Source organism: Gopherus evgoodei, chromosome 2 (genome assembly GCF_007399415.2).
Source record: "Gopherus evgoodei ecotype Sinaloan lineage chromosome 2, rGopEvg1_v1.p, whole genome shotgun sequence".
Classification (NCBI taxonomy): Eukaryota; Metazoa; Chordata; order Testudines; family Testudinidae; genus Gopherus; species Gopherus evgoodei.
In genome coordinates, this window is record NC_044323.1 from 96,492,170 (window position 1) to 96,514,560 (window position 22,391).

General features: G+C 38.7%; 2 protein-coding genes across 2 annotated transcripts in view; one reads left to right on the top strand and one right to left on the bottom strand.

Moving 5' to 3' along the window:
* Window positions 1-11,197, top strand: part of STK17A (serine/threonine kinase 17a) — a 49,170-nt gene extending 37,973 nt beyond the window's left edge. The window contains exons 4-7 of the mRNA XM_030551410.1: window positions 5,319-5,445; window positions 6,838-6,886; window positions 6,976-7,155; window positions 8,163-11,197. Of these exons, the coding sequence (XP_030407270.1) occupies window positions 5,319-5,445; window positions 6,838-6,886; window positions 6,976-7,155; window positions 8,163-8,496 (690 nt within the window). The 3' untranslated portion in view covers window positions 8,497-11,197. The remainder of the gene's footprint in view (window positions 1-5,318; window positions 5,446-6,837; window positions 6,887-6,975; window positions 7,156-8,162) is intronic.
* LOC115646015 (cytochrome c oxidase assembly factor 1 homolog) overlaps window positions 1-22,391 on the bottom strand; it is a 70,000-nt gene that overhangs the window by 36,548 nt on the left and 11,061 nt on the right. Inside the window, exon 5 of the mRNA XM_030551411.1 lies at window positions 11,446-11,559. Coding sequence (XP_030407271.1) covers window positions 11,446-11,559 — 114 coding nt within the window. The remainder of the gene's footprint in view (window positions 1-11,445; window positions 11,560-22,391) is intronic.

A 22,391-nucleotide genomic window follows, 5' to 3' on the forward strand; every position in this document is an offset into this window, starting at 1 on the left:
ACTACAGGGTAGAATTAAGGTTATATTGATACCCTACCTATATTTCCATTCTTTTAAGCATAACCTGAACTCTGAATTTCTTGAGTTTGCAATGTTTGTGTGTTTACTCTTGAGTGAGTGATAGGTAATCCACTTTATTGCCAGTTCAGTGTAGTCTTTAGCTAGGAATATCCTTGTTTTTTCTTTTGAATATTAAAAACTTCATAGATGAATGTGAATCAATTATTTCTAATTATTTGAAGATATATATAGTATCAACATTTCAGTCTCCTTTGAACTTTTAGTGCGAGAGTCACCAGTACAATTTGCTTTACTCTGCTGAAGCAATGCGAAGTGACCAGAACATACTGGCCAGTTTTCTCCCAATTCCTGACCTCCATGTTCCCCTCCAGGCTCTAATTTGTACGTTGTTCAGGATTCACTGTCTCAGCTTGGCTTATCTCTGTTTTGAAAGCAGGGTCCTTGCTATGCATACTTCTAGCTTCACTCCCATTGAGCACAATAATGGTCTTCTCTGTAGAAGAATGTTATTCTTCAACCCCTATCAAAGTAATTTTCAGGTACAAAAAATGGCAAATCAATAATCATTTAATCCTTAATCTTCAAATGTAACCAGTGCACAGATTTCAGAGTTGTAACCATAGGGGAATTTTGAAGAGTCTGCATTATTCTGTTAAGACTCTTTGGCAATGGTCTGACGGAGTGCTTAATTTATTAAAAGGACCCATTTTTAAATTTTTGACTAAATGTAATAAATTGATTTTCCTGTTAACACTCAAACTTTTTTGCATTCAAATGTTATGAGTTTGGGGAGGATACGCTTTATTCTTCATACATAACAATGGTTGAATCCCCGCTTTAAGTACAAAATTCAACTTAACCTTAATTATGGAACCATGACAGACGCTGTCATAATAATAAATAACTATGAAGTCAAAACTACATATTATGTGCTTGGCTTACCTACATTACCATATATTCCTATTGCCATTACCCTTCTTTTTCCCCACTCTCTGTGTTGTAAGCTATTCCCATCTGTTGCATCCTGTTGTTATTCGTATTGTAAACTGCATAAAACCTATGTTTCACCATTGGAGGAGCACTTGGTAGCACGGGTATTTTTCACCTTGCACTGGCAAGCTCTTCAGTGGATAAACCTTTTCAAACTCAATAAGTGCTTTAATTATAGAAAACAAGTTGTGGGGAAATTAGATGAAAGCATCTTGTAGAAAAGAGAATTTATATATTATTTACATTAAACTTGAATTGTGAATTAAGAGCAGACAAGGTCAAACTCATCACTACTTTATTTGCTTTAAAGAGCTCATACTGGACTTTGAGAAATCATCTGACTTCATTAGAAGCCAAGGATGCCTTTTCAAAAGAGCTTGGGGTTAATTGATATTTCAGTAAGATTTCTTTAGAATTATGATTGTTTTTAACTTTTGTGGGTGCATTTCATGCTGTGTAGCACAAATGGTATGTTGTCTATCTTGAGTAGTATAACTGTATCCTGTTTGTAAAAAGCAATAGATGTCATTGAAAAGTTAAGTTATTTTGGCAACTCTGCCTCACTTACTAAAATCCTGATGACTCTTCTTATAAGGCTTACAGTTCTCATGAAACATTGCCAGTAAAAACTTCTCTCACTTAAATGTTGCTTTCTCTGTTTTCCATTTCATATAACAACTCAGTTGCCTACTAGGAGGTATGTCTAAGGATATGTCTACACTGCAGTCAGAGGTGTGGCTATCGCAATGGCTCTCAGCCTCTCCAGACTACCCCTTTTAGGAGTCTGATTTGTCTTGCATATCCCTGAGTTTCACTTCACTTGAAAACTACTTGCTTACAAAATCAGACACAGAAATACAAGTGTCATGCACACTATATTAATGAAGAATTGCGTACTTTCTCTTTTTTTACCATATAATTATAAAATGAATCAACTGGAATATAACTATAGGACTTGCATTTCAGTGTATAGTATATAGAGCAGTATAAACAAGTCATTGTCTGTATGGAATTTTAGTTTGTACTGACTTTGCTTGTGCTTTTTATGTAGCCTGTTGTAAAACTAGGCAATATCTAGATAAGTTGATGTACCTCCTGGAAGATCTCTGCATACCCCCAGGGGTACGCGTACCCTTGGTTGAGAACCACTGGGATATAGCCTATGTAAACACTGTTTTTTTTCTAGCTGGCTTGAATAACAGTGGCAATGACACCATGACAGCATGGGCTGTGCAAGCCTGTATGGGACCCTGGGTACGTACCTGAGTGGCTTGCCCATGCTACTGTGCTGCTACAGCTTCCCTGTTGTCATTTGACCGTGCTATGTCAAAGCTAGCTTGTGTACATCTACACATGTTGCAGCCACACCTCTGATTGTCATGGCATGGAGAGCAGTATATTTGGGTTTTTTCAGTACAAATTAGTATAGAACAAACCAGAATTATAGAACAGGCTCCTGTACAGTACCATAAGCTTCAGTGTGAAAACCTAGTGCAGGGGTCAGCAACCTACGGCACGTGTGCCAAAGGTGGCACACGAGCTGATTTTTGACGGCACTTGGGGCGGGCTGAGCCGCTCAGCCCGCCACAGCTCTGGGGTTCCCGCTGCTGGCCCCTTGCTAGCCAGGGTCCTGCCGCCAGTCCTACTCAGCACCCGCTGCCAGCCAGGGGGAAGGAACCCCAGGCTGGCAGCAGGCTGTGAGCCGAGCTGGCAGGTGAAACCCCAGAGCACCGCCGCTCTGGGGTTTCTACCGCCGGCTTCTGCTAGCTGGGCTCCCACCGCTGGTCCCACTCAGAGCCCGCTGCTGGCCTGTGGTTCCTTCCCCCCCAGGCTGGCAGCGGGTTGAGACCCCAGCTGGCAGGAGCCAGCGGCTGAAACCCCAGAGGGGGGCTGGCGGAGATGCTCAGCCCATCCTTGAAACCCCAGAGCTGGGTGGGCTGACCCGCTCAGCCCACTGCTGCTGTGGAGTTCCGGCTGATGGCCCCTTGCTAGCTGGGGTCCCCGCTGCAGCCCCACTCACCTTGCTTGCAGCGCAGACCCCCTGCCAGACAGAGTCCAGGCTTCTGGCCCTGCTCAGCCCTACCACCTGCCAGCTCCACTCACCTCAGATGCCGCTCTGGGGTTCCAGCCACTGACCTCCTGCCAGCTGGTTATCAATTTATAATTCAGAAGCCTATATGCAGTTTAAAGTATCTAAATAGGTGCCACCAGACATTGGAAAACTCAGCAAGGGCAAGGATCACTCTAAACTAGTAAGATCTGTATTTTAATTTAATTTTAAATAAAGCTTTTGAAATGGTTTGAAAACCTTGTTTACTTTACATAACAGTAGTCTTGTTATATATTATAGACATATAGAGAGACCTTCTAAAAAATGTTAATGTATTACCGGCCCACGAAGCCTTAAATTAGAGTGTATACATGAAGACTCGGCACACCACTGCTGAAAGGTTGCTGACCCCTGACCTAGTGCCACTTGGTGAGAGAATTTCTATGTATTTCCTTCTTTGCGACAACTCACTTTTGAAAGAATGGAGGAATTTATTAAGGCTAGTACAGTATTTAAAACTTCCTAAAGTGTCCTAAAAATGTAGCAGGCATAACTGGCCTGAGTATTTTTAAACGTGCTTGCAAAATACTTTACTTTCCCACCCAATAACATAGAATCATAGAAGATTAGGGTTGGAAGAGACTTAGGAGGTCATCTAGTCCAAAAATACAACCAGCTCTCCTGGACTCCTTTCCCCCTCATATTAGCCTCCCAGGGGATCCTGCCCATCTGTTCCCTGAGGGAGTCAAAGTCTGCTTTTCTGAAGTCCAGGGTCTGTATTCTGCTGCTCTCCTTTCTTACTTTTGTCAGAATCCTGAACTCGACCATCTCATGGTCACTGCTGCCGAGGTCGCCACCCACTTCTACTTCCCCTACCAATTCTTCCCTGTTTGTGAGGCCCCTAGTTGGTTCCTCCAGCACTTACACCAAGAAGTTGTCTCCAACACCTTCCAAAAACTTCTTGGGTTGTCTGTGCACTGCTGTATTACTCTCCCAGCAGATGTAAGGTTCATTGAAGTCCCCCATGAGAACCAGGGCCTGTGATCTGGAAACTTCTATTAGTTGTCCGAAGGAAGCCTCGTCTACCTCATCCTCCTAACATTTTTCCACCATGACCATAATAATGCTGTACAGAATTGGCCTGGAGATTTTGAAGACAGTTAATGTGCAGATTCTAGAACCACCAGCAGTTGGTTGGCTGATGCTTGCTTCTCCCCACAACCTTCCCAATGCACAGATTGATCTGGGGGGTCTTCCAGAAATATAGGAACCTGTACTGTAGGACCCAAAGATCAACCAGATGGGGACTGTGAATAATGTGATCTTTTGGAAATATCAGTGTCAAACATAAATTAATCATTGCAAAGAAAAGAGAAAAACTTATGAAAATGAGTATTCCTGACATACCTAGGTCATCAAAATCCTGAAGATCCCTAATTTTGCTCTTGATGGTCCCCTAAGACAGACTCTGGTAGTATTCAGATAATATTTTACTATGGAACTTTAATGATTACAGACATAATTTTCAAGGATGACACACAAGGAATTCAGTACTTCAGGAGAAAAAACAAGTTTATCCAAGGTTAGCATTTGACTTACATGTTGATTCTTAAAGTAAACAGTCCAAGTGCCTGAAAAATAGGTGTTTTGTTTAACACTTTGTTCTTGTAGATAGTAACAAATTTAAATGTTCTAAAATAAAATGGTTTTTAGTTCTAATATCAAAAGCAGAATTGAGGTCAGTCACAATAGATACAATTGCTGTATCTCAAACCAGACTGTCCAAAATAACTAATATGCTTTTTCTATATCTTTAGAGTTGAAGACATTGAAATAAAAAAATGGCTTAAAATGCCAATGTCTTCTAATAAATTAGAGCTCCACAGTAACAAAAGCAAGTACATGATGGCAAAACTATTGATGTAGTTTCCACATATAGATGGTATTAAACTGTAGTTACTGTTGTATTTTCATAAATATCCTAGTCTGAGAATGGCAGATGTTTGGCTGAGAAATCATATGGATACATCCTACTGTTGAAGTCTTCTTTTTCAAGTGTAAGTCCTTGACTAATGGAGTCTTTAAAAAAAAAAAAAAAAAAAAAAAAAAAGCCCTTTTTTTTTTTTTTTAAATGTACTGAAAAATGCATCCTCTTTATTTCTGTGCTCAAAACAACACTGCACTCCTACAATACTATAGTCAAGTGTAGGTTTGAGTACTTAAAAAGCCTGGTCATTTGTTTGATTTTGTTTTTCAGCCCCAGAATATTCTGTTAACTAGTGAATCTCCTTTGGGAGACATTAAGATAGTTGATTTTGGCCTTTCCAGAATACTGAAAAGCAGTGAAGAGCTAAGAGAAATTATGGGAACTCCTGAATATGTGGGTAAGTACAGTAGAACCTCAGAGTTGCAAACACCAAAGTGGCAAACTTACCAATCAAGCACACACCTCATTTTGAACTAGAAGTACGCAATCAGGCATCAGCAGAGATAGGGGAAAAAAGCAAATACAGTAGAGTAACAATGTTAAATGTAAACTACTAAAAAAAATTTTTAAAAACAGTTTGACAAGGAAACTGTTTGTGTGCTTATTTCATTTTAAATTAAGATGGTTAAAAGGAGCATTTTTCTTCTGTATAGTAAAGCTTCAAAGCTCTATTAAGTCAATATTCAGTTGTAAACTTTTGAAAGAACAACCATAATGTTTTGTTCAGAGTTACGAATGACCTCCATTCCCAAACTGTTCATAACTCTGAGATGCATCTTTGGATTTGGATATTGTCTGGATGTAAATATTTAAAAAAGAAAGGAAAAACCTTCAACTTTAGACAATCAGTCATATAAATTACTCTGTAACAATACAAAAGATGGATGCCTTTACCATTTATACAGGTCCAAATGCTAGAAGATGAAACATTTCTGTATGGCATCATTAGACATTAAGAAAAGTCCAGTACAAATACAAGACATAAGAAAAATCTTAATACATTAAATTATAGCTTTAAAATGAAATCACTGGAGCCACTAACACCCTTGCCTTTAGCATTTAAAAACTATAACTTGAACTTACACTGTCAGAATTATTTGGAAATAACTTATGTTCTGTGAGTGAAAGAAATATTTGTTTGCTTTTTGTGCAATCTATAATATGAGCTGGTCCCTGAGTTTCCTGCAGTGCTTGGGAAATGGGGGGACAATTGACATCTGGTTGTAGAACAAATTTCCTTCTGGGAAAATGGCTTTTCTGCCATGTTCAGTAGTGAGATCCGCACTGCTCTTGGTAGCATACTTATTAATGCTCTGTTAACTTGTTCTGGGCCTGGGTGGTAGAACCACAATGTTGATTTTTAGAACTGTTCACTCCACCACAGAGTTGAGAGTGCTTGCCAAACTGAGACAATAGGAGGTAGTTTTGTAAAAGTCTTCCCTTTCCACAGGAGTGGAGCTACCAGTGACCACTCACATTCTGAATCATTTTAGTTGCTACTAGGAAAGATTAGCCAGTCTTAGGTATGCAGAATAAAAAAAAGTAAAAATCAAATAATCGTAATCTATTATAAATTTTTTTAAAATTTAATTTGGTCCAGATTTTCTTTCAAATGTTCACGTCATATTCCAGATTATGCAAAATGGGTTGCATTGTTAAGTCTTCGAAATTGCCTAGTTTTGAATTGTAATACTGGCTTGTAAAGTATGACTTTGCATGTAAATGAGTAAATATAGATTAGTTCTATTTTGAACAAATAGAATATACTTTATGCTTTTTTTCATAATAGCGCCTGAAATTCTGAGTTATGACCCAATCAGTACAGCAACAGACATGTGGTAAGTGTAGCCTTTAATATTTACAACTTTTACAAAATTGAACTTAAGTCTTTTTTACCGTTAAGGTTTTCTGTTTTTTTTAAATTTAGGAGCATTGGAGTACTAGCATATGTCATGCTAACAGGGATATCGCCTTTCTTGGGAGATGATAAACAAGAAACATTCTTAAATATAGCACAAATGAACATAAATTATTCCGAGGAAGATTTTGACCTTATATCAGAGTCTGCTGTGGATTTCATCAAAACCCTTTTGGTTAAGAAACCTGAGTAAGTTCAGTAAAAAGCAGTCTGTTCCAGAGACTAAATGAGTTCTAAATACTGCTATCGGCTAAAGCATTGTCTGAGTCATTTGTAGATTAGAGATAGTGTAAATGAAGACCTGCAATGGAACGTTGTTAATTTGCACTTCATTATTATAACCACGTTTTGTGTCTACAAAAAGACACATTTCCCATTTCTCATAAATGAATGCTGTAATGAGTCTTGTATTGCTAAGACTTCATTATTTTTTTACAAAATACACTACATAAATTGTAGTAGCAGTAATTCCAATAATTAAAACTGAACTTGTCAAACTAAATGAATAAAGTAAAATGTGTGGTATAGTATCTTTTCTCTTTTGCATTTGTTCACTGACTACTTTTGCAAAATTAGTGAGTTTGCAGTTAATTTCTGAGTCTGTGGATTAGTGACATGTTTTACTGTCTTTTGTTGGGCTGACTGTTATTAAAATATATTTTTACTTGTGAACTGAGCAGATTTGACCTGGTTGCCATTGGGAGGCAAATATGAACCCCTACAATGCTGCTTCTGTTCTGAAAAGTATCTGTAGTATTTTATTTATTCCTCCCTTTGGCTGAGCAACTGTCTGCATAGTTCCATGGGAAAAACAACAGTGAGCAACATCAAGGATGCAAATATTTCACAGCTTGGTATAAATCATTGTGTATAATTAGACTGCTGCTCTAAATTTTAGATTTCATAGAATTTCATAGTTAACAAGGTATATAAAACAAAGAGATTAGAGGATTTAAAACCCTCAGCTATTTTACTGGGTGGCTGTTGCTCCTGATTTTTTTTTCTTTACAATTGATGGATATTAGCACAGTTTTGTTAGTCAGTTCCATAACTGATCGGTCCAATTTAATGCAAAGTCATATCCCTAGAAGAAACTGGTTAATCTTTCTAGTTCTTATCCAAGGTCTTGAGTTTAGTGTTCCTCTTTTGACACTCCTTCTGGCATTCTTTTGAATTGAGCCTTCTTTTCTCCATAGGGAACGAGCAACAGCTGAAGAATGTCTGCAACACCCATGGCTAGCACAAAGTGATATTCCAGACCCTGTGTGCAGCATTAAGAGTACAGCAGATGAGGTAAATACTGTCATCCAAAAAGATGGAGATTCTGCCTCTGAAAATTCTACAGATGCTGAGAAAACTGAAGGAGACGAATCAGTAGTGACAGAGGAACTAATTGTAGTGACTTCGTACACACTGGGACAATGTAGGCAGTCAGAAAAAGAAAAAATAACTGAGCAAAAAGCCATTTCCAAACGATTTAAATTTGAAGAACCATTGCTGCAAGAAATACCAGGAGAATTCATTTACTGAACCGTATGGGACATTGTAGCTGTAACTTAAAGGGAATCATTCCTACAAAAAAAAGTTAATATCCAAGTGAATCTTGCCTTGATGTGCAACAAACTTTCTAGGTAAAAAGGAAAACGTTGATAAAAGGCAGCTAAGAAAACTATGCCAAGCTTTTAATTTCATAGGATGCTTAAACAAGATTTCCAAGATGGCTGACAGGAGTGCAACAGCAATAATGGCTTACTTTCTGTTAGGGAAGGTGGGGAGTTTATACTGTTCTTGATATGTGATTCATTCTTCAGATAGTAGGGAATACTAACTAGCTGTTCCTGTTCTGAAGAAGCTGATGGTATGAAGAGTTTCATCTATGAAAAAAGAAATGCTAAGAGACTCATTTTTTGATTAATTTTCCATTAGCTGTGAATACACAGGGCCAGATTTGCCTCTGACACTCCTTTTTTACCTTGATATAACCCAGTGATTTCAGTGGCTAAGTTCTGATTAAGAATGGTGTCAGAAGAGTGAGGCCAACTGAATCTACACTCAGTTTTTTTTTTAATTCTGAATTTTGAAGTTGGGGTTCTTCTGGAAGAGTCATTGTTGTGACTTCTCATTCCTCTGATTGTCATCTGTGGAGGGAGAGAAAGTCCGTAGACTCAGTTGACCCCTTTCTATTTACCCATCAGCTGAGGAAGGAACTCCCCATTACCTGAATAGAATAAATTGAGGTCTGGGAAGCACCTATCATTCAGATACGGATAAAGTGGTATATCTATGACTGGACAAAGACTAGGATTGGGTAGCTGTATAGATGTGACACAGCTGTCAGTGAGGATGGTCCCTCTTTAGGATAATTTAGGGAGCAACTGGGCAGCAAACTTTGACAAGTTCTGTGACTTACAGATGCCAGGACCTCAGACTGAGCCCTTAGTTTTCTGAGATGTTTAAAAATCAATGCAGTTCCAAAGTTCCATTTTTATGTAATTGAAGTGTACTGCTATTATCTCATGTACTGTTAACTGTTCAACTATTTATTTTGTTTCCCCATTATTCACAATTCCTTGATAATAAATCCTTTATAAAGTTTTCTTGCTATGACACCACAAATAGGAACTCTGTTAAATTAGATTCTTCTTCACTTTCACAATACTCAAATTTTTTTTCTACTCTCATAGAACACAAACCAGAATGTGTTTACCATTTAATTCTTTGGGCCTACCAACCTGGAGTTCCCAGTACTAAGTGCTAATCTTGAAAATTCTGTCTTCACACAAAAGATGAATGGTAGTTTATTAATAAGCACAAGTAGGTTTCATTATAAATGTTTGTGTGAGCTAGCTGTTAATATGGTTGTAATAAAGCAGGGAAGAGATGTTACAAATATATAGAAGAAAACGGCATGAAAAGCAGTGTGACCTAGAGCGAGAAGCTGTATATTTCTTTACTTAATGGCTCCGAGCCAGTAGTTTGTCTGACTGCTTTCAGCTGAAGTCACATCAGGAAAATTGCATCTATAAACTACTATGTTCCATCATACTTAGTTTGCTTTGTCCCTGCTGAATTATAAACTGAATATTCATGTAGATAGGGCAGCATCCTTATTCTGTGAAGACCTTTTGTTTAATGTACAGTAGTTGTGTACTCAGAACTGATCCAAATTGAGTAACTTATTCATATTGTAACAGTCAGGTGATTGATTTGTTTGAAGCATTTAGAGTTGTACATTTAGATTACTCCTCCTGCAGACAATACCCATCAAGTTTTTATATCATCAGAGTTAAGTTTTCAAGCAAGATTTTGGATAGCTATGGAAAAACTAATAATAAAAACAAAATTCTAACAAAGGAAGGTTACTTGTGTCCTAGCCTACATTCTAGATTTGTCTTTCTAGACTATGGAAATGACCAGCAGTGGTCAGATTACGGGATGTTATTTGGTGACCTCAGTGCTGATCCCCACCAAACATTGCATGGATTCAGGAGTTGAAGTTCTCTCTCAGTATCTTTTGTCCTTACACTTGGATCACTTGACCAAAGCAGCTGTGTTGGTCAGGATATGTCAACTCTCAAAACTCACATCAAGCACAACTAAAATGACAATTTCTGACCCACACCCATAGTATCCGGGGAAATTTTAAACTTTTTTTTTTTACACTTCCTTGACTAACACAAACTGAGCAGTAAGAATGAGATGTTTGAACATATGCTTATACTCTAAATCTACACTGTCTAAAATAGAAGATACTAAAGAGGGAACATCTGATTTTGCCATGTTCAGATATCTGAATACCAACTAACAGTTTGTAATTTCAGTTCGTGGTATTTCATTACATAATCATTTGATTGCAGGACCCTTAAAACTATTTTAATTCCTGTGTGTAACTATACAATAGACTGGTTAATAGTGGATTTGAGCTGCATACCTGTTGTACTATGCCTTTTAGTTTCTATTGTATGGTAGTGAAACTTGAAAACATATTTAAACTAAATGAGTTATAATGTTTGTTACAAGGCCAGCTTCCTTTGAATTGGCTGCTTTGAGATTTCCAAATGTGCTGCATTTTTTGTTAACTTTTTGTGCCTTAAGGTGGATTTGTACAATATTTTTTAAAATCATTCTGAATTTGTATAAATGTATGTAAAAGTTTATTAGTTTGTAAGTTATAAACAAAGCATGTTAAGTTGGTCTATATAATGGAAAAAATAAAGTTTCTATTAATGTATTATCGAAGGGCTGTGAACCAATTCCAGACACAGCTGAAGCTTTCATAGTTATTTCCATTCCATTATAAATCTGTTCAGCTGTAACTGAAGTATTGCTATTTCTAAGGCATAGAAAGGACCTATTCTGTTAATTAGGTATTAATAGTGTGTATTTCAGAGACTCACTATGACAAGGTACAAATTCGAAAAAACTAAGATCTGTAAAATGGAATGGGGAATGCAGCTCCAGTCCAAAGAATTAACTTACTTAGCATGAGAACACATCGCTGACCTGTAGTAGTAGTATTCCAGCAGCTTCTTAGAGGCACAGGTACCATGGTGATGCCTGGATAAATTTTGTAGCATACCAACCATTTGGGACCTGTCAAAAGAAGGTGGTGGAAAACACATAGCTTAGCTGACTTTTAGAAATTTAGATAATGCTTAGCAATTTTAGGTCTCTGGTATTAGAGACCTGCACTAATATTCTGGTCTGTTCCACCGTATAGTAAGTACTGTGTATGCTATATAATAAACAGTAAATGGTAATAGTGGCACAAAGGAACTGGAGCATGGCTGGAATAAACCACATAGCAGTGTTAGCTGGTTTGAGAACAGACTTCAGAGACACAGCGCTATGTCTCTACTTGTCTTCTGTAATTACAGCATTTGTACAGAATTATAGCCATTAACCACAGAAAAGACATAATTAGATAATCATCTTCTGCTGGCCAGTGCAAGATTGTTAAACTAAATCTGGTAAGTCCAGGCTTTTAAAATTACTAGCCCTTGGCATATTGTCATCTTCCAACCAAGGGTCCCAACACTTTATAAACATTAGTGAATTTTAACTTACTCATAACTCATGAGTTGAGTGAGCCTTGCACTCATTTTATACATAGGGAAAAAGAGACCGAAGTTAAGTGAATTGCCCATTCTCTCATAAAGACACTGACAGAATTGGAAATAGAACCCAGACTGCCTAACTCATACATACAGGAACTTAGGGATGCTGCTGGACACCCTGGCTTGAAGTGGTTTCCATGAATATACAGGGTTTACAGTTTGATTCAATGGCTCTCAGCACCCCCACTTTAAAAACTGTTCCAGCACCCTGGCCTCACTCCCAGTCCTGTGTCTTAGTGTCAAGATTTTTTCCACAGTGACTTAGCCAAAGAGGTGCCTATTAGGAGTATGTACTGCGCCTTTAAGAGCAGAGCACACACTAGGAAGAACCAGTTGGACGCAGTCAAGTCAGCTTTGTCGGATATCTAGCTAGGAGCACATGACTCTCCTTTCCCTTATGTAACTCTGTTTTAGTTCTAATAAAGCCTTACTTCTAAGAGTTCAGACTCTGCCTCCTCCTTATGAATCCACAAAACACTTCATGGTACCAAAGTGAGGACAGAAAAGGACTGTGGTGAAGGAATAAAGGGGTCATCTTGGCGATGGAGTAACTAAAAGCTCCCCTCAGATTAATGCTCTCAATACAGCACATTCTGGAAGAGATTCAAACAGTTTTGATACATATGAATGCAAACGGCTTTGTTGAGAAAGAAGATCAGCAGAATACCGCAGTCGTCTTAAACCACTGCAGAACTTGGATGTCTTTAGCATCATACGACTAAGTCAGGCAGAGAAAGCAAGTTATGACACAATTTTGCAGAGAAAGGAAGAGTGCATACCTCAAAAATGAAACACACTAAAAGTGTAAATTTTACTTTTAGAAGACGAAAGGAGAGTCCCTTGAAAAATTCCTAACAGAGCTGAAGCTAATGAGCCAAACCTACAACTATGGCTAGTTGACAGATTCAATTACAAGGGATCAAATTGTAAGAGGAATCAGAGATCTAAAGCTGCAAAAAAAACTATTGGAAGATGAGACTTACTTTGGATAACGCAGTAATACTGTGTCAGAGTGGCAGAAATCATTCTGAACAATACAAATAATGGAAGAAAAAACAGACACTGCCACTCTGGATAGAGTTGGCGGGGGGGGGGAAGCTGGCAAGCAGCAAGTCACTACACAAAAAACAGAAGCAGGAAAAAAGCAAAGCAGTAGAGTTTACACGGGATGGCTTCAAGGATTGCACAAGATGTGAACACAAGCACAGACCTCAAAAATGCACAGATTTTGGTGAACAGTGCTTTATTTGTGGGAAATACAATCATTTTACCAAAGTCTACAACCAGAATCAACAACTGCAGAAGAGGAAGCAAAGCATTCATGGTGAGGAGTAATCCGGAGAGAGCAGAGAGCAGAACAGAAGAGGAGTTCTATCTAGAAGTTGTATCTGAGGGGAAAGGAACAGATGAATGCACAACTTCTTTAGAGACTAATAGGACTTTTATAACCTTATAAACTGGACACTGGTGGTAAGGTAAATGTTTCAAGATTTTTAGTATTAAACGGTTGAAGGAAGAATATAGGGAACTTTGTGATCAAACAGGTTAAACTGAACACTTATAATGGGGATCTCATTCCTACGAGCGTCCGACGAAGTGGGTATTCACCCATGAAAGCTCATGCTCCAAAACGTCTATTAGTCTATAAGGTGCCACAGGACGCTTTGCTGCTTTTGCAGATCCAGACTAACACGGCTACCCCACTGATACTTGATTCCTACTAGAGATATGTATACTAGAGGGAAGATAAAAAAAAATCAAATAGAATTGCTAAACTTTGTGATTGTTAAAATGGAATAAAGCACCTATAGTGGGTTTAAAAATATGCCAAGCCCTTCAGGTGATACAAGGGCCTACATACACAGGGTAGAGGAGATAAAGGGACACATTGTCCAGAGCATTTGATAAAACTGAAACAGCAATGGGAGGAGTCAGACCTAGAGTACGTCAACTTGATAAAGAATTGTCCTATCTCAGGATGTGGAATGAATTAGCTGAGGCTGTGGCTAATGATGAGACTTTACAGAGGGTAATTAGGGTTGTTACTGCAGGAGTGGCCAGGATATTACATAACAAGTCCATATTTCCAGTTCAAAGCAGAACTGTCTGGTGGCATATTATTCAGAGAGAACAGTAGTGCCTAAGATGTTACAAGCTGGCATGTTCACAAGAGTACACAAAGGCCACTTGAGTATGGAGAAATGAGTAAACAGAACCAAGATACTGTACTGACCATAAATGAACAATGAGAGAGAAAACTGTTATGGTGTGAAACGTCAAAAATGCCAACCTAAACAGAAAAAAGCATCTATGTTAATAAACAATGAATAGTTAAGAGCATTGTCTAAAGGGGATGTGGATATATTTATATATGAAGATTGTTCTGATATTGGATTATTCTCATTACCAGAAATTGTTTTGATGTGGTACTTTCTTAAAAAAAAATTGTAATATGGGCATGAAAGCCATATTTTCCAGCATGGAATCTCTGAAGTTATCCTGTCTGGACCATGATTGACAGCTTGGACCCATTTAAAAAATTTGCTAGAGAGAGGGCTTTTAATCCAGTAACCCTGAGTCCCAGGTATCCTCAATCCAATGGTCTTGTGGATAATGGTGTGATAGTTGAGACTTCTGAAAAAAGGCCACTGACTCAGGTACAGTTCCATATTTGGCTCCACTGGACTATATAAAGAGCAGCACCAATGACTCACGGACTGCCATCTGCAGAGAGTTGAGAACAAGACTCCCGAATGGCAATACTGACTTATTGTACAATGACCAACATAAGTGTAGAAAAAAGATGTATTCTGACAGAGGGTCCAGTGTGTTAACATCTCTGGGCTTCAAAGGCTCTATGTGGATTGATGGTGGTACTTGCTGGGCACAGAGGGCAGTAGTGACTTGTGAGGTTGCCCCATGATCTGATGAAGTACAGACTCCTAAAGGACATCGATTCTGGAGGCACAGGAGACATCTGCAACATCTTTCTAAAGAATACAGGAGGATAAGGAGGCAGATACTTTATTGACATCTACAGGACAAAGCACTGAGAGAATTGCTGGAGGATCCTTCAGATCAACAAACAGAGCAGTCTACTGATTCAGCTAGTGCAAGGACTGAAGTGGTGCCTCGTAGATCTAAGAAGCAGAGCACCTGAAAGATTAATTGAGCACTGCTAACAAAAGTTGAGTATGTTATGGTATTTGTAAAGAAACAGTTGTATATATGTTAAATTGTTTGGAATTGCTTTGCTGGAAAGGGGAGGGGTTAGAAGCATGTGCTGGGCCTTTATCAGCAGAGCACATGCTAGGAAGAACCAGGGAACTAGTCAGCTTCACCAGACACACAGCTAGGAATACATAGCTCTCCTTTTGTCTTATGTAACACTGTTTTAGTTCTAAACAAGCCTTACTACTTAGAGTCCAGACTCTGCTGCCTCCTCATTAACCCACAAGACAACACAGCTCTCACAGCTGTTCTTGGAAGATTATTCTGCAGTTTAAAAGGACACTGTCAGGTTAAATTGCTCTTCTGTCAATTTTCTCATTTACTATTTCAAATAATACAAATGACTAAAAATATGGGAAAATTTGGTTGGTTTGAGAGGGCTGTCAGTGTAGCTTGTTTCCTGTCTTGTGTGGGGTTCTCAGAGCAGCACCAAGAACAAAGCATTTAAAAAAAAAATACAATGATTACTAAAAACACACAGGGGCAGGGGAATCCAAAACAACTTAAAACAACCACACTAAAGTTGTTCATTCTTGTGCTTTCTTTTAGAAGCAGGATTACAAAGACTACTTCATTTATTACCATGATTTAGACTCTGTGCTGCCCTGATCTCTCTCACCCTCAAAGGTGTGTATGGTGGTGATGTCTATACATAACTACCTCACATCCTTAGAGTTGCCTCTCCATGTGCAGGGATTGTACAGTCTTAGTTTCACCATTAGACCTAGTGGCTGATAATCGCATCTGAATGCAAGATTGTTGCTTGAATGGGAGGGTAATATGGTAGAAGAACAGGTTTCTGTTTAAATGCCCTCTCTCCAAGCATCCCTTGCATAAGGTCAGTCACCTCACGAGCAGTACTAAGATTTTGCTTGTCTGAAACAGGCATCTGTAATGGTTTGTATCATTCCTTTGTATGTGCTACTGTATGTGCATCACTTCTCTTTTCCATTTCTTCAGATGGTGTGTTCAGCTCTACGGAAAAATTGTTGCTTTGTATGTTAGAGAACTTTACAATATAGTACAGCACTTACAAATGTTAAACTGACTTAGAGATTAATAAATAAGTAATAATTACAAAAATTCTCCCTCTGTTAGGGTTTGCTAAGCCTAGAAATACTTAGCTCCCCTATTTAGGACCATTATTTTAGAACTGTATTGAATTTAAAAAATCCCTGAAGCTGTAGGGTGTAATTCAATGGAAAAAGTTCAAAATATTAAGTGTTGGTGAATTGTGTATAAAATGCATTTATGACACATCAGTCTATAACATAATAGACCTAAGCTCCACCTAGTTCAGTATCTTATCTCCAATAGTGGCCCATAGCAGATGCTTCAGAAAAAAATACAGCTCAATGAGTGATAATTTGCCGCCTACATAATCCTGATTGCTAATAGTTACATTGGTTTAAACCCTGAGATTTAATTAACTTGCCAGAATTTGTTAGCGATAATAATCATGCTCACACACTATATACATATCCATCCTTTTCTGAACCTTAGTAAGTTATTGGTCTCAATGAATTTGAGTGCTTATGAGTTCCACAGCCCAACTATGCATGGGAGTAGAAGGGAAGTACTTCCTTTTCTGCTTTGAAGTTGTCACTTTTTCACTGCATTTACTATTCCTGTGTGATAAGACTGATGCAGTCACACACTGAAGTAATATTTTGATAATGTTCTATTTCTATAAGATACATAAAATTAGATGCTACATGCTATTCAAGAGGAAAAAAACTATAAGGAGGTTAAATAAATTACTAGAAGAAACACTGATGATTTTATGATAGGTAATAAACAAGATGAAGCTCCATAATCATTTACTTGCTACAGTCTACCCCTGTAAAATGGAGGGGATGGGGGTAACTTTTATTCCTTTTCAAGGAATGCTTCCCTACAGGTTTGGGAAACCATGCTGGTGATGAGGCAATTCTCTGCTTGTTTGAGATGCTGTGATTACAGCAGATCTGGTCTTTGCACCTTTGACCCTCCCATGCCCTAGGGATTTGCTCCAGGAATGCTCTCTTGGCACTCTAGCCACAACCTTTCACGAGACACCTGCATCCCTCTTCTGACCACAGCTTTAGATTACAGCTCCCTTGCAAGTCACTGTGCTTAACCTAGCAGGTCTAACTAACATGACCTTTGCTCTCTCGTCAGAGGCTGTGACCAGTGTATACCAGTGATTATAAGTGACCAAACAGCTTTTTCAAAGCAGACTATTTTTATTTAAGGGCAAAAGCACCCAAAGAAAACACAAAACAATAAAAGGTTGTCAACATACCAGAAGTAGTTTTTCTTCTGGGGGGCGGGAGGGGGGGTTTGGCAGCTTCAAGTCCTTCCAATCCTTCAGCAAGGTTAGCCTACCTTGGACCAAAGGTCATGTCTGTTGAATCAGAATGAGTGCCCCTCTATAATGTTAAGTTCAGCCTTTTATACCAAAAGCACTTTTTCTTCTTGAGCCTATGGTTCCTGCCTGAATCAGGAGCTGTTTACGATGCCAGGGATCCCAGTAATTATCCACTATATCTTATTCCTAGAGAAGCTGTGGTAACTCTCCCCCATAGAGCAGAATTAGAATACAATGCCTAGCCCTCAACAATCCATAATAGTAATACAATAGTTCCCAAAGATACTGCATGTTCACTGCAAAATCTTTCATGATATGAACAGAAGTGGCTGCAAAGATTTTTCTTGTGGTCTTCCTGACAAGTAGGTTGAGTAGTTCCTTAGGAGGAGCAGCTGTCTGCTTTGTGAGCTGGTGCTGGCACAATGTAAGAAACCCTCCTGAACTGCTGGGACATCTATTTAGTGGGGTTTTTTCTGTTTGGTAAATCTCCTGGTGAAACTGAATTGGCATACTTGGTGGACCAACTGCCACGGCCTTTGTAAAACAACTGCTTTGATATTTAAACAAAGGAGCTGATTCTTTTCACTCATAATATATTAAATAGCTAAAAAAGCAGTTTGCTGATAGATTTATAAAGAAGCTGAATTAAGATTTTGAAAAACAGCCTGATTCTCTCCTGTCTGACACCCTGTGTAGCAGACAGGCCAAACCCATGAAAAAAATGCAGAAATTGGGCTTGTTTTTGGTTTAATTGGCTTGTGAGTTGCTTGTTGGCCAGTTTTTGGCTTGCTGCTTGTAGCGTGTTGCTTCTTTTCTTTGCTTAGCTCCCGGCAAGCAGGGGAAAGAAGAGGCAAGGGGTTTGGGGAGAGAATCAGGGGTCCACAGTGGGCCTACTATACACCAGGGAGATCTAGTCAGATACGAGTGCTGAGGTTCTTAGGTATGGCCTTGTTTTGAAATGGGATTAGTTTGATTTTTGGCTTATTCCAAAAGTCGGGGTGCTTATTTACTGCGTGAAAGTTGGCAACTGTGCGTGAAAGTTGGCAACTGTGCTGTGTAGTCATTTTCACCTGTGCAAAGTGGGTGTAAACATGTTCCAGAGCCACCTTGCACAGATGAAAATGACTATAGAAAAGGTACAAAGCAGTGCAGCACTGGACCCCTGGTGATGGCAGTTTGAAGAAGCTGTGCGGAACAGAAGAGCCATAACTAGCTTAACAGTGATATTACTATAGGGCCTTTAGACCCAACTTGTGACTAGCACCTCATTGTACAATAGTAAGAGGCAATCCTTGCATAGAAGAGCAGACAAGATAAAGAGCCAAGAGACAGAGGGTGGAAAACAGTAGGATCAGCCCCATTTAACACACAGGGAACTAAGACAGAAATTAACTGACTTGCCCCACATCACACAAGAAGTCTGTGGCAAAGTTGGGAATTGAACACACATCTCCTGCATCTCACTACAAGAATGCCCTTCCTCTTCTAGAGATGTGGGCCTGAAAAGGCAGCCATGTTATACTGCTTAGCATTTATATGGTGCTATATGTGATCAAAATACCGTATACACATACACATTAAGTCATTACAACACTGTAACTCACTTAACCCACCTTTGTCCTATGAGTGCAGACATTAATTGCCCACTTCATCTTAAATGGTCTCTTGCAGTGAGCTATTCCTTACGCTTAACAATCTGTTCCACCTTGTATTTAGCTATGACAAGCTGATTATCTTTCCCAGACCTGAAGAGCTCTGTTAGCTCAAAAGCTGGTCTCTGTCACCAACAGAAGTTGGTCCAATAAAAGATAGTACTTCACCCATCTAATGTCTCATATCCTGGGGCCAACATGGCTACAACAACACTGCAAGTATTAACTAGGCAATCATCCATGTCCTAGTTAAGCAAACAAATATGGATATAAATATTTTATCATTCCAGCCAATTATATTTACGAGACAATAAATATTAATACAATTGCTTCTACATAAAAATAATCTTGCCTTGATTGTCAGGCTGTCTGTCTTGCTACCTCCCTTCTGCAAAGGTTATAAATTCTCTACTATGGAAATTAGTAAGATGCTGCACAGGCATGAGGCAAACCCCGCTAAAGAATAAACCCATCTTAGTAGAACTGATGGGAAAGGGAATCCAGTATTTTGCAAGATGAGGCATTGCTCACTTCCAAACTGTATGGTGACAAAGAGTGGATTTTATTTACCAGCCTAGTGATTCTGTCATTTCTAAGTGCAGTTAAAAGATTGTTTTAGAATTAAAAACTAGTCAGTGGCCAAGGACTGGATTAGGTTTGTTTAGCAATTGCTAACACAATACAGTTACGATGCATGAATTATTTAACAAAATGAAGTAGCAAACCTACGATTTCTGCTTCAGATTCTGTTCCTTCATTATAAGGAAAGCTCAAAGGAGGGGATGTCATGCAGGAGCCTTTACTGAGGTTATCTTGTCTTTTAGCAGCTGTTAGCTGTTTCAAGTCTTTCCCCAGTTCTTTTGGCTTCCTCTTAATGCACCTGTGTCCCTCTTTAAATTAGCAACTGTGGGATGGGTTGTGCCAAATGGAAACCACATGTAGAAATTAACTGATTGGGTATGAAGTCACGTTCTCTTTTTTCCCCAGTACATGCAGGGGAGAGGAAGTTACTGTATTGCTATGACCCTACTCTACCACCTCTTTCAAGATCAGCAGATAGGTAAGTTTATGTATATGAATAGATTTGTAATGGGGGAAAGACAGAAAGTAGGGCTTTTAAATGTAATTGAGACACAGTCCAGTTTGCTCCCAATTATTATACTGCAGTAACTTACCAGTACTTATAGTGTCTCCAAGGCAATCTCCATTCCCTGGCTTTAAAAAAAAAAAAGACTTAAGAGGAAATAGGGTGTGTGAAGGAATAATACATAAGGCATGAACTATTGAGAGCCCTTAAATAAACATATTTTCATTTATCAGACAAGATGAAGAGGCATCATTAAAATTAAAGGGCAGCATTATCAAAATCTTACAGGGAAATAGAGGGAACTTTGTTTCTAGAAATCCTGATTCCATAAAACGAACTAAGATGGTTAAAATTCCTACTTTGTCCTTTATAGCTGTGTGAGAGCCCTTCCTCCAGGGTCCTGGATAACTGAGGGTGGAACCCAGGCACCATGGGGTTAACCTGTTCTGATCCAAGAACAAATAATGGCTCTCCTGAGACTCTTGCGAAGCTGCAGCTGGAACATAGTGTACATCTTCTCATCTTCTCTAAAAAGGGAATTTAAAAGCAATGGGATGATCACAGTGAAGATCTAAAGTACTTAAGCCTGGGATTTTCAAAGGGGCCTACAGAAGTTAGTTGATCAACTCTCAGTGATTTAACTTCCTAAGGCTCCTCTTGGAAAATTTCAGCATGAATGAGCAGAGAATGGTGATAGAAAAAAGTAGAACTGTTCTGTGTGTAAGTACAGGGTATAACCTGAAGATATACATGGAAATAGAAAGGAACAGTGTAGAATGGGGTTCAGACTGGAGTTTGGTTTCCTAAACCATTTCATTCTAAGAAGACTTCAGTACTCTTCATATCTGTGGCTATAAAAGAGTCAACTGACGGAAAGAGAGGATGCCTCAAGTGTTTCAAAATCGCAATACGGTCTTTGGATGGCAATATTTAAATTCTTGCATAGCTCTTCAGAGTTTAGACTAGGAAGGATTGTTTTGACTCATTCACTATCACACTAGTCCTACTGTGTGTCTGAAGTGCCAATCTTTTCTTTCCTTCTACTCCTGCACCCTGAGGTGTAGAGGATATTCATCAGTTTTTGTCATCTATCTTGGTCTTGTGCCGGTCTACTCAGGCTTCTGAGTGTCATGCTGATGAATTTATCATCTTTCTCTACTGTTCTACATAATGTTTCTCTAGGTTACCTCTCTTGCCAGTTGGTATCCATGTTATCACTTCATGTGGAAGTCAAGCTAATGGCATCCTTAAAGCATGTCCTAAATATGTCCATCTTTTTGCCATGTTTGATGCTTTAAATTGCTGTGTTCTGCTTAGCATATCTGACGATCTAATAAACTCTAATAGATTCTGAACATCTTCTGTAGGCATTTACTTTGGAATAAGTTGAACTTCTTATCAATTGCTGTGGTAGATTTCCATGTCTCTGCTCCATAGAGTAGGACAGACATGATGCACGTGTTTGTTTGTTTTTTGTTTTTTGTTTTTTAAATGATGCCGATCATGCTACTTTTTCATAAACTAGAAAAGATTTGAAAGTTGTTTGCTGTGTTTGATGATCGTCACTTGGCATCTAGCATGGTGTCACTATCACTGGCTGTCTCGCTCCCCAGATAAGTAAAATGACTGACTGACTTCTGGTATTTCTCGGTCTACTTCGATGGTGGTTTTTGAAACATTGATAGCCATTTATTTTGCCTGTAGTCTGCCTTATTTACTAAATGAGCCATAGGAGTGGAAATTTTTTTTTTTTTAATTGCAAGTCATATTTCACATTGAGTAAATCATATAATAGTAATTTCTCTCTCCAACCTAGGTCTCGTTGTCTTTCCTTGTAAAGATAGTTCAGTGAAGGTTAGCCATTGACTTGCATCACCTAAAAAGGGAAAACCACCTATTATTTGGTTTATCTGAAAATTTGACTGGTCGCCTAGACATAGAAAGCAAATCAGCTGTCCAGATTTGAGGTTCATAATCATAAAGAAATG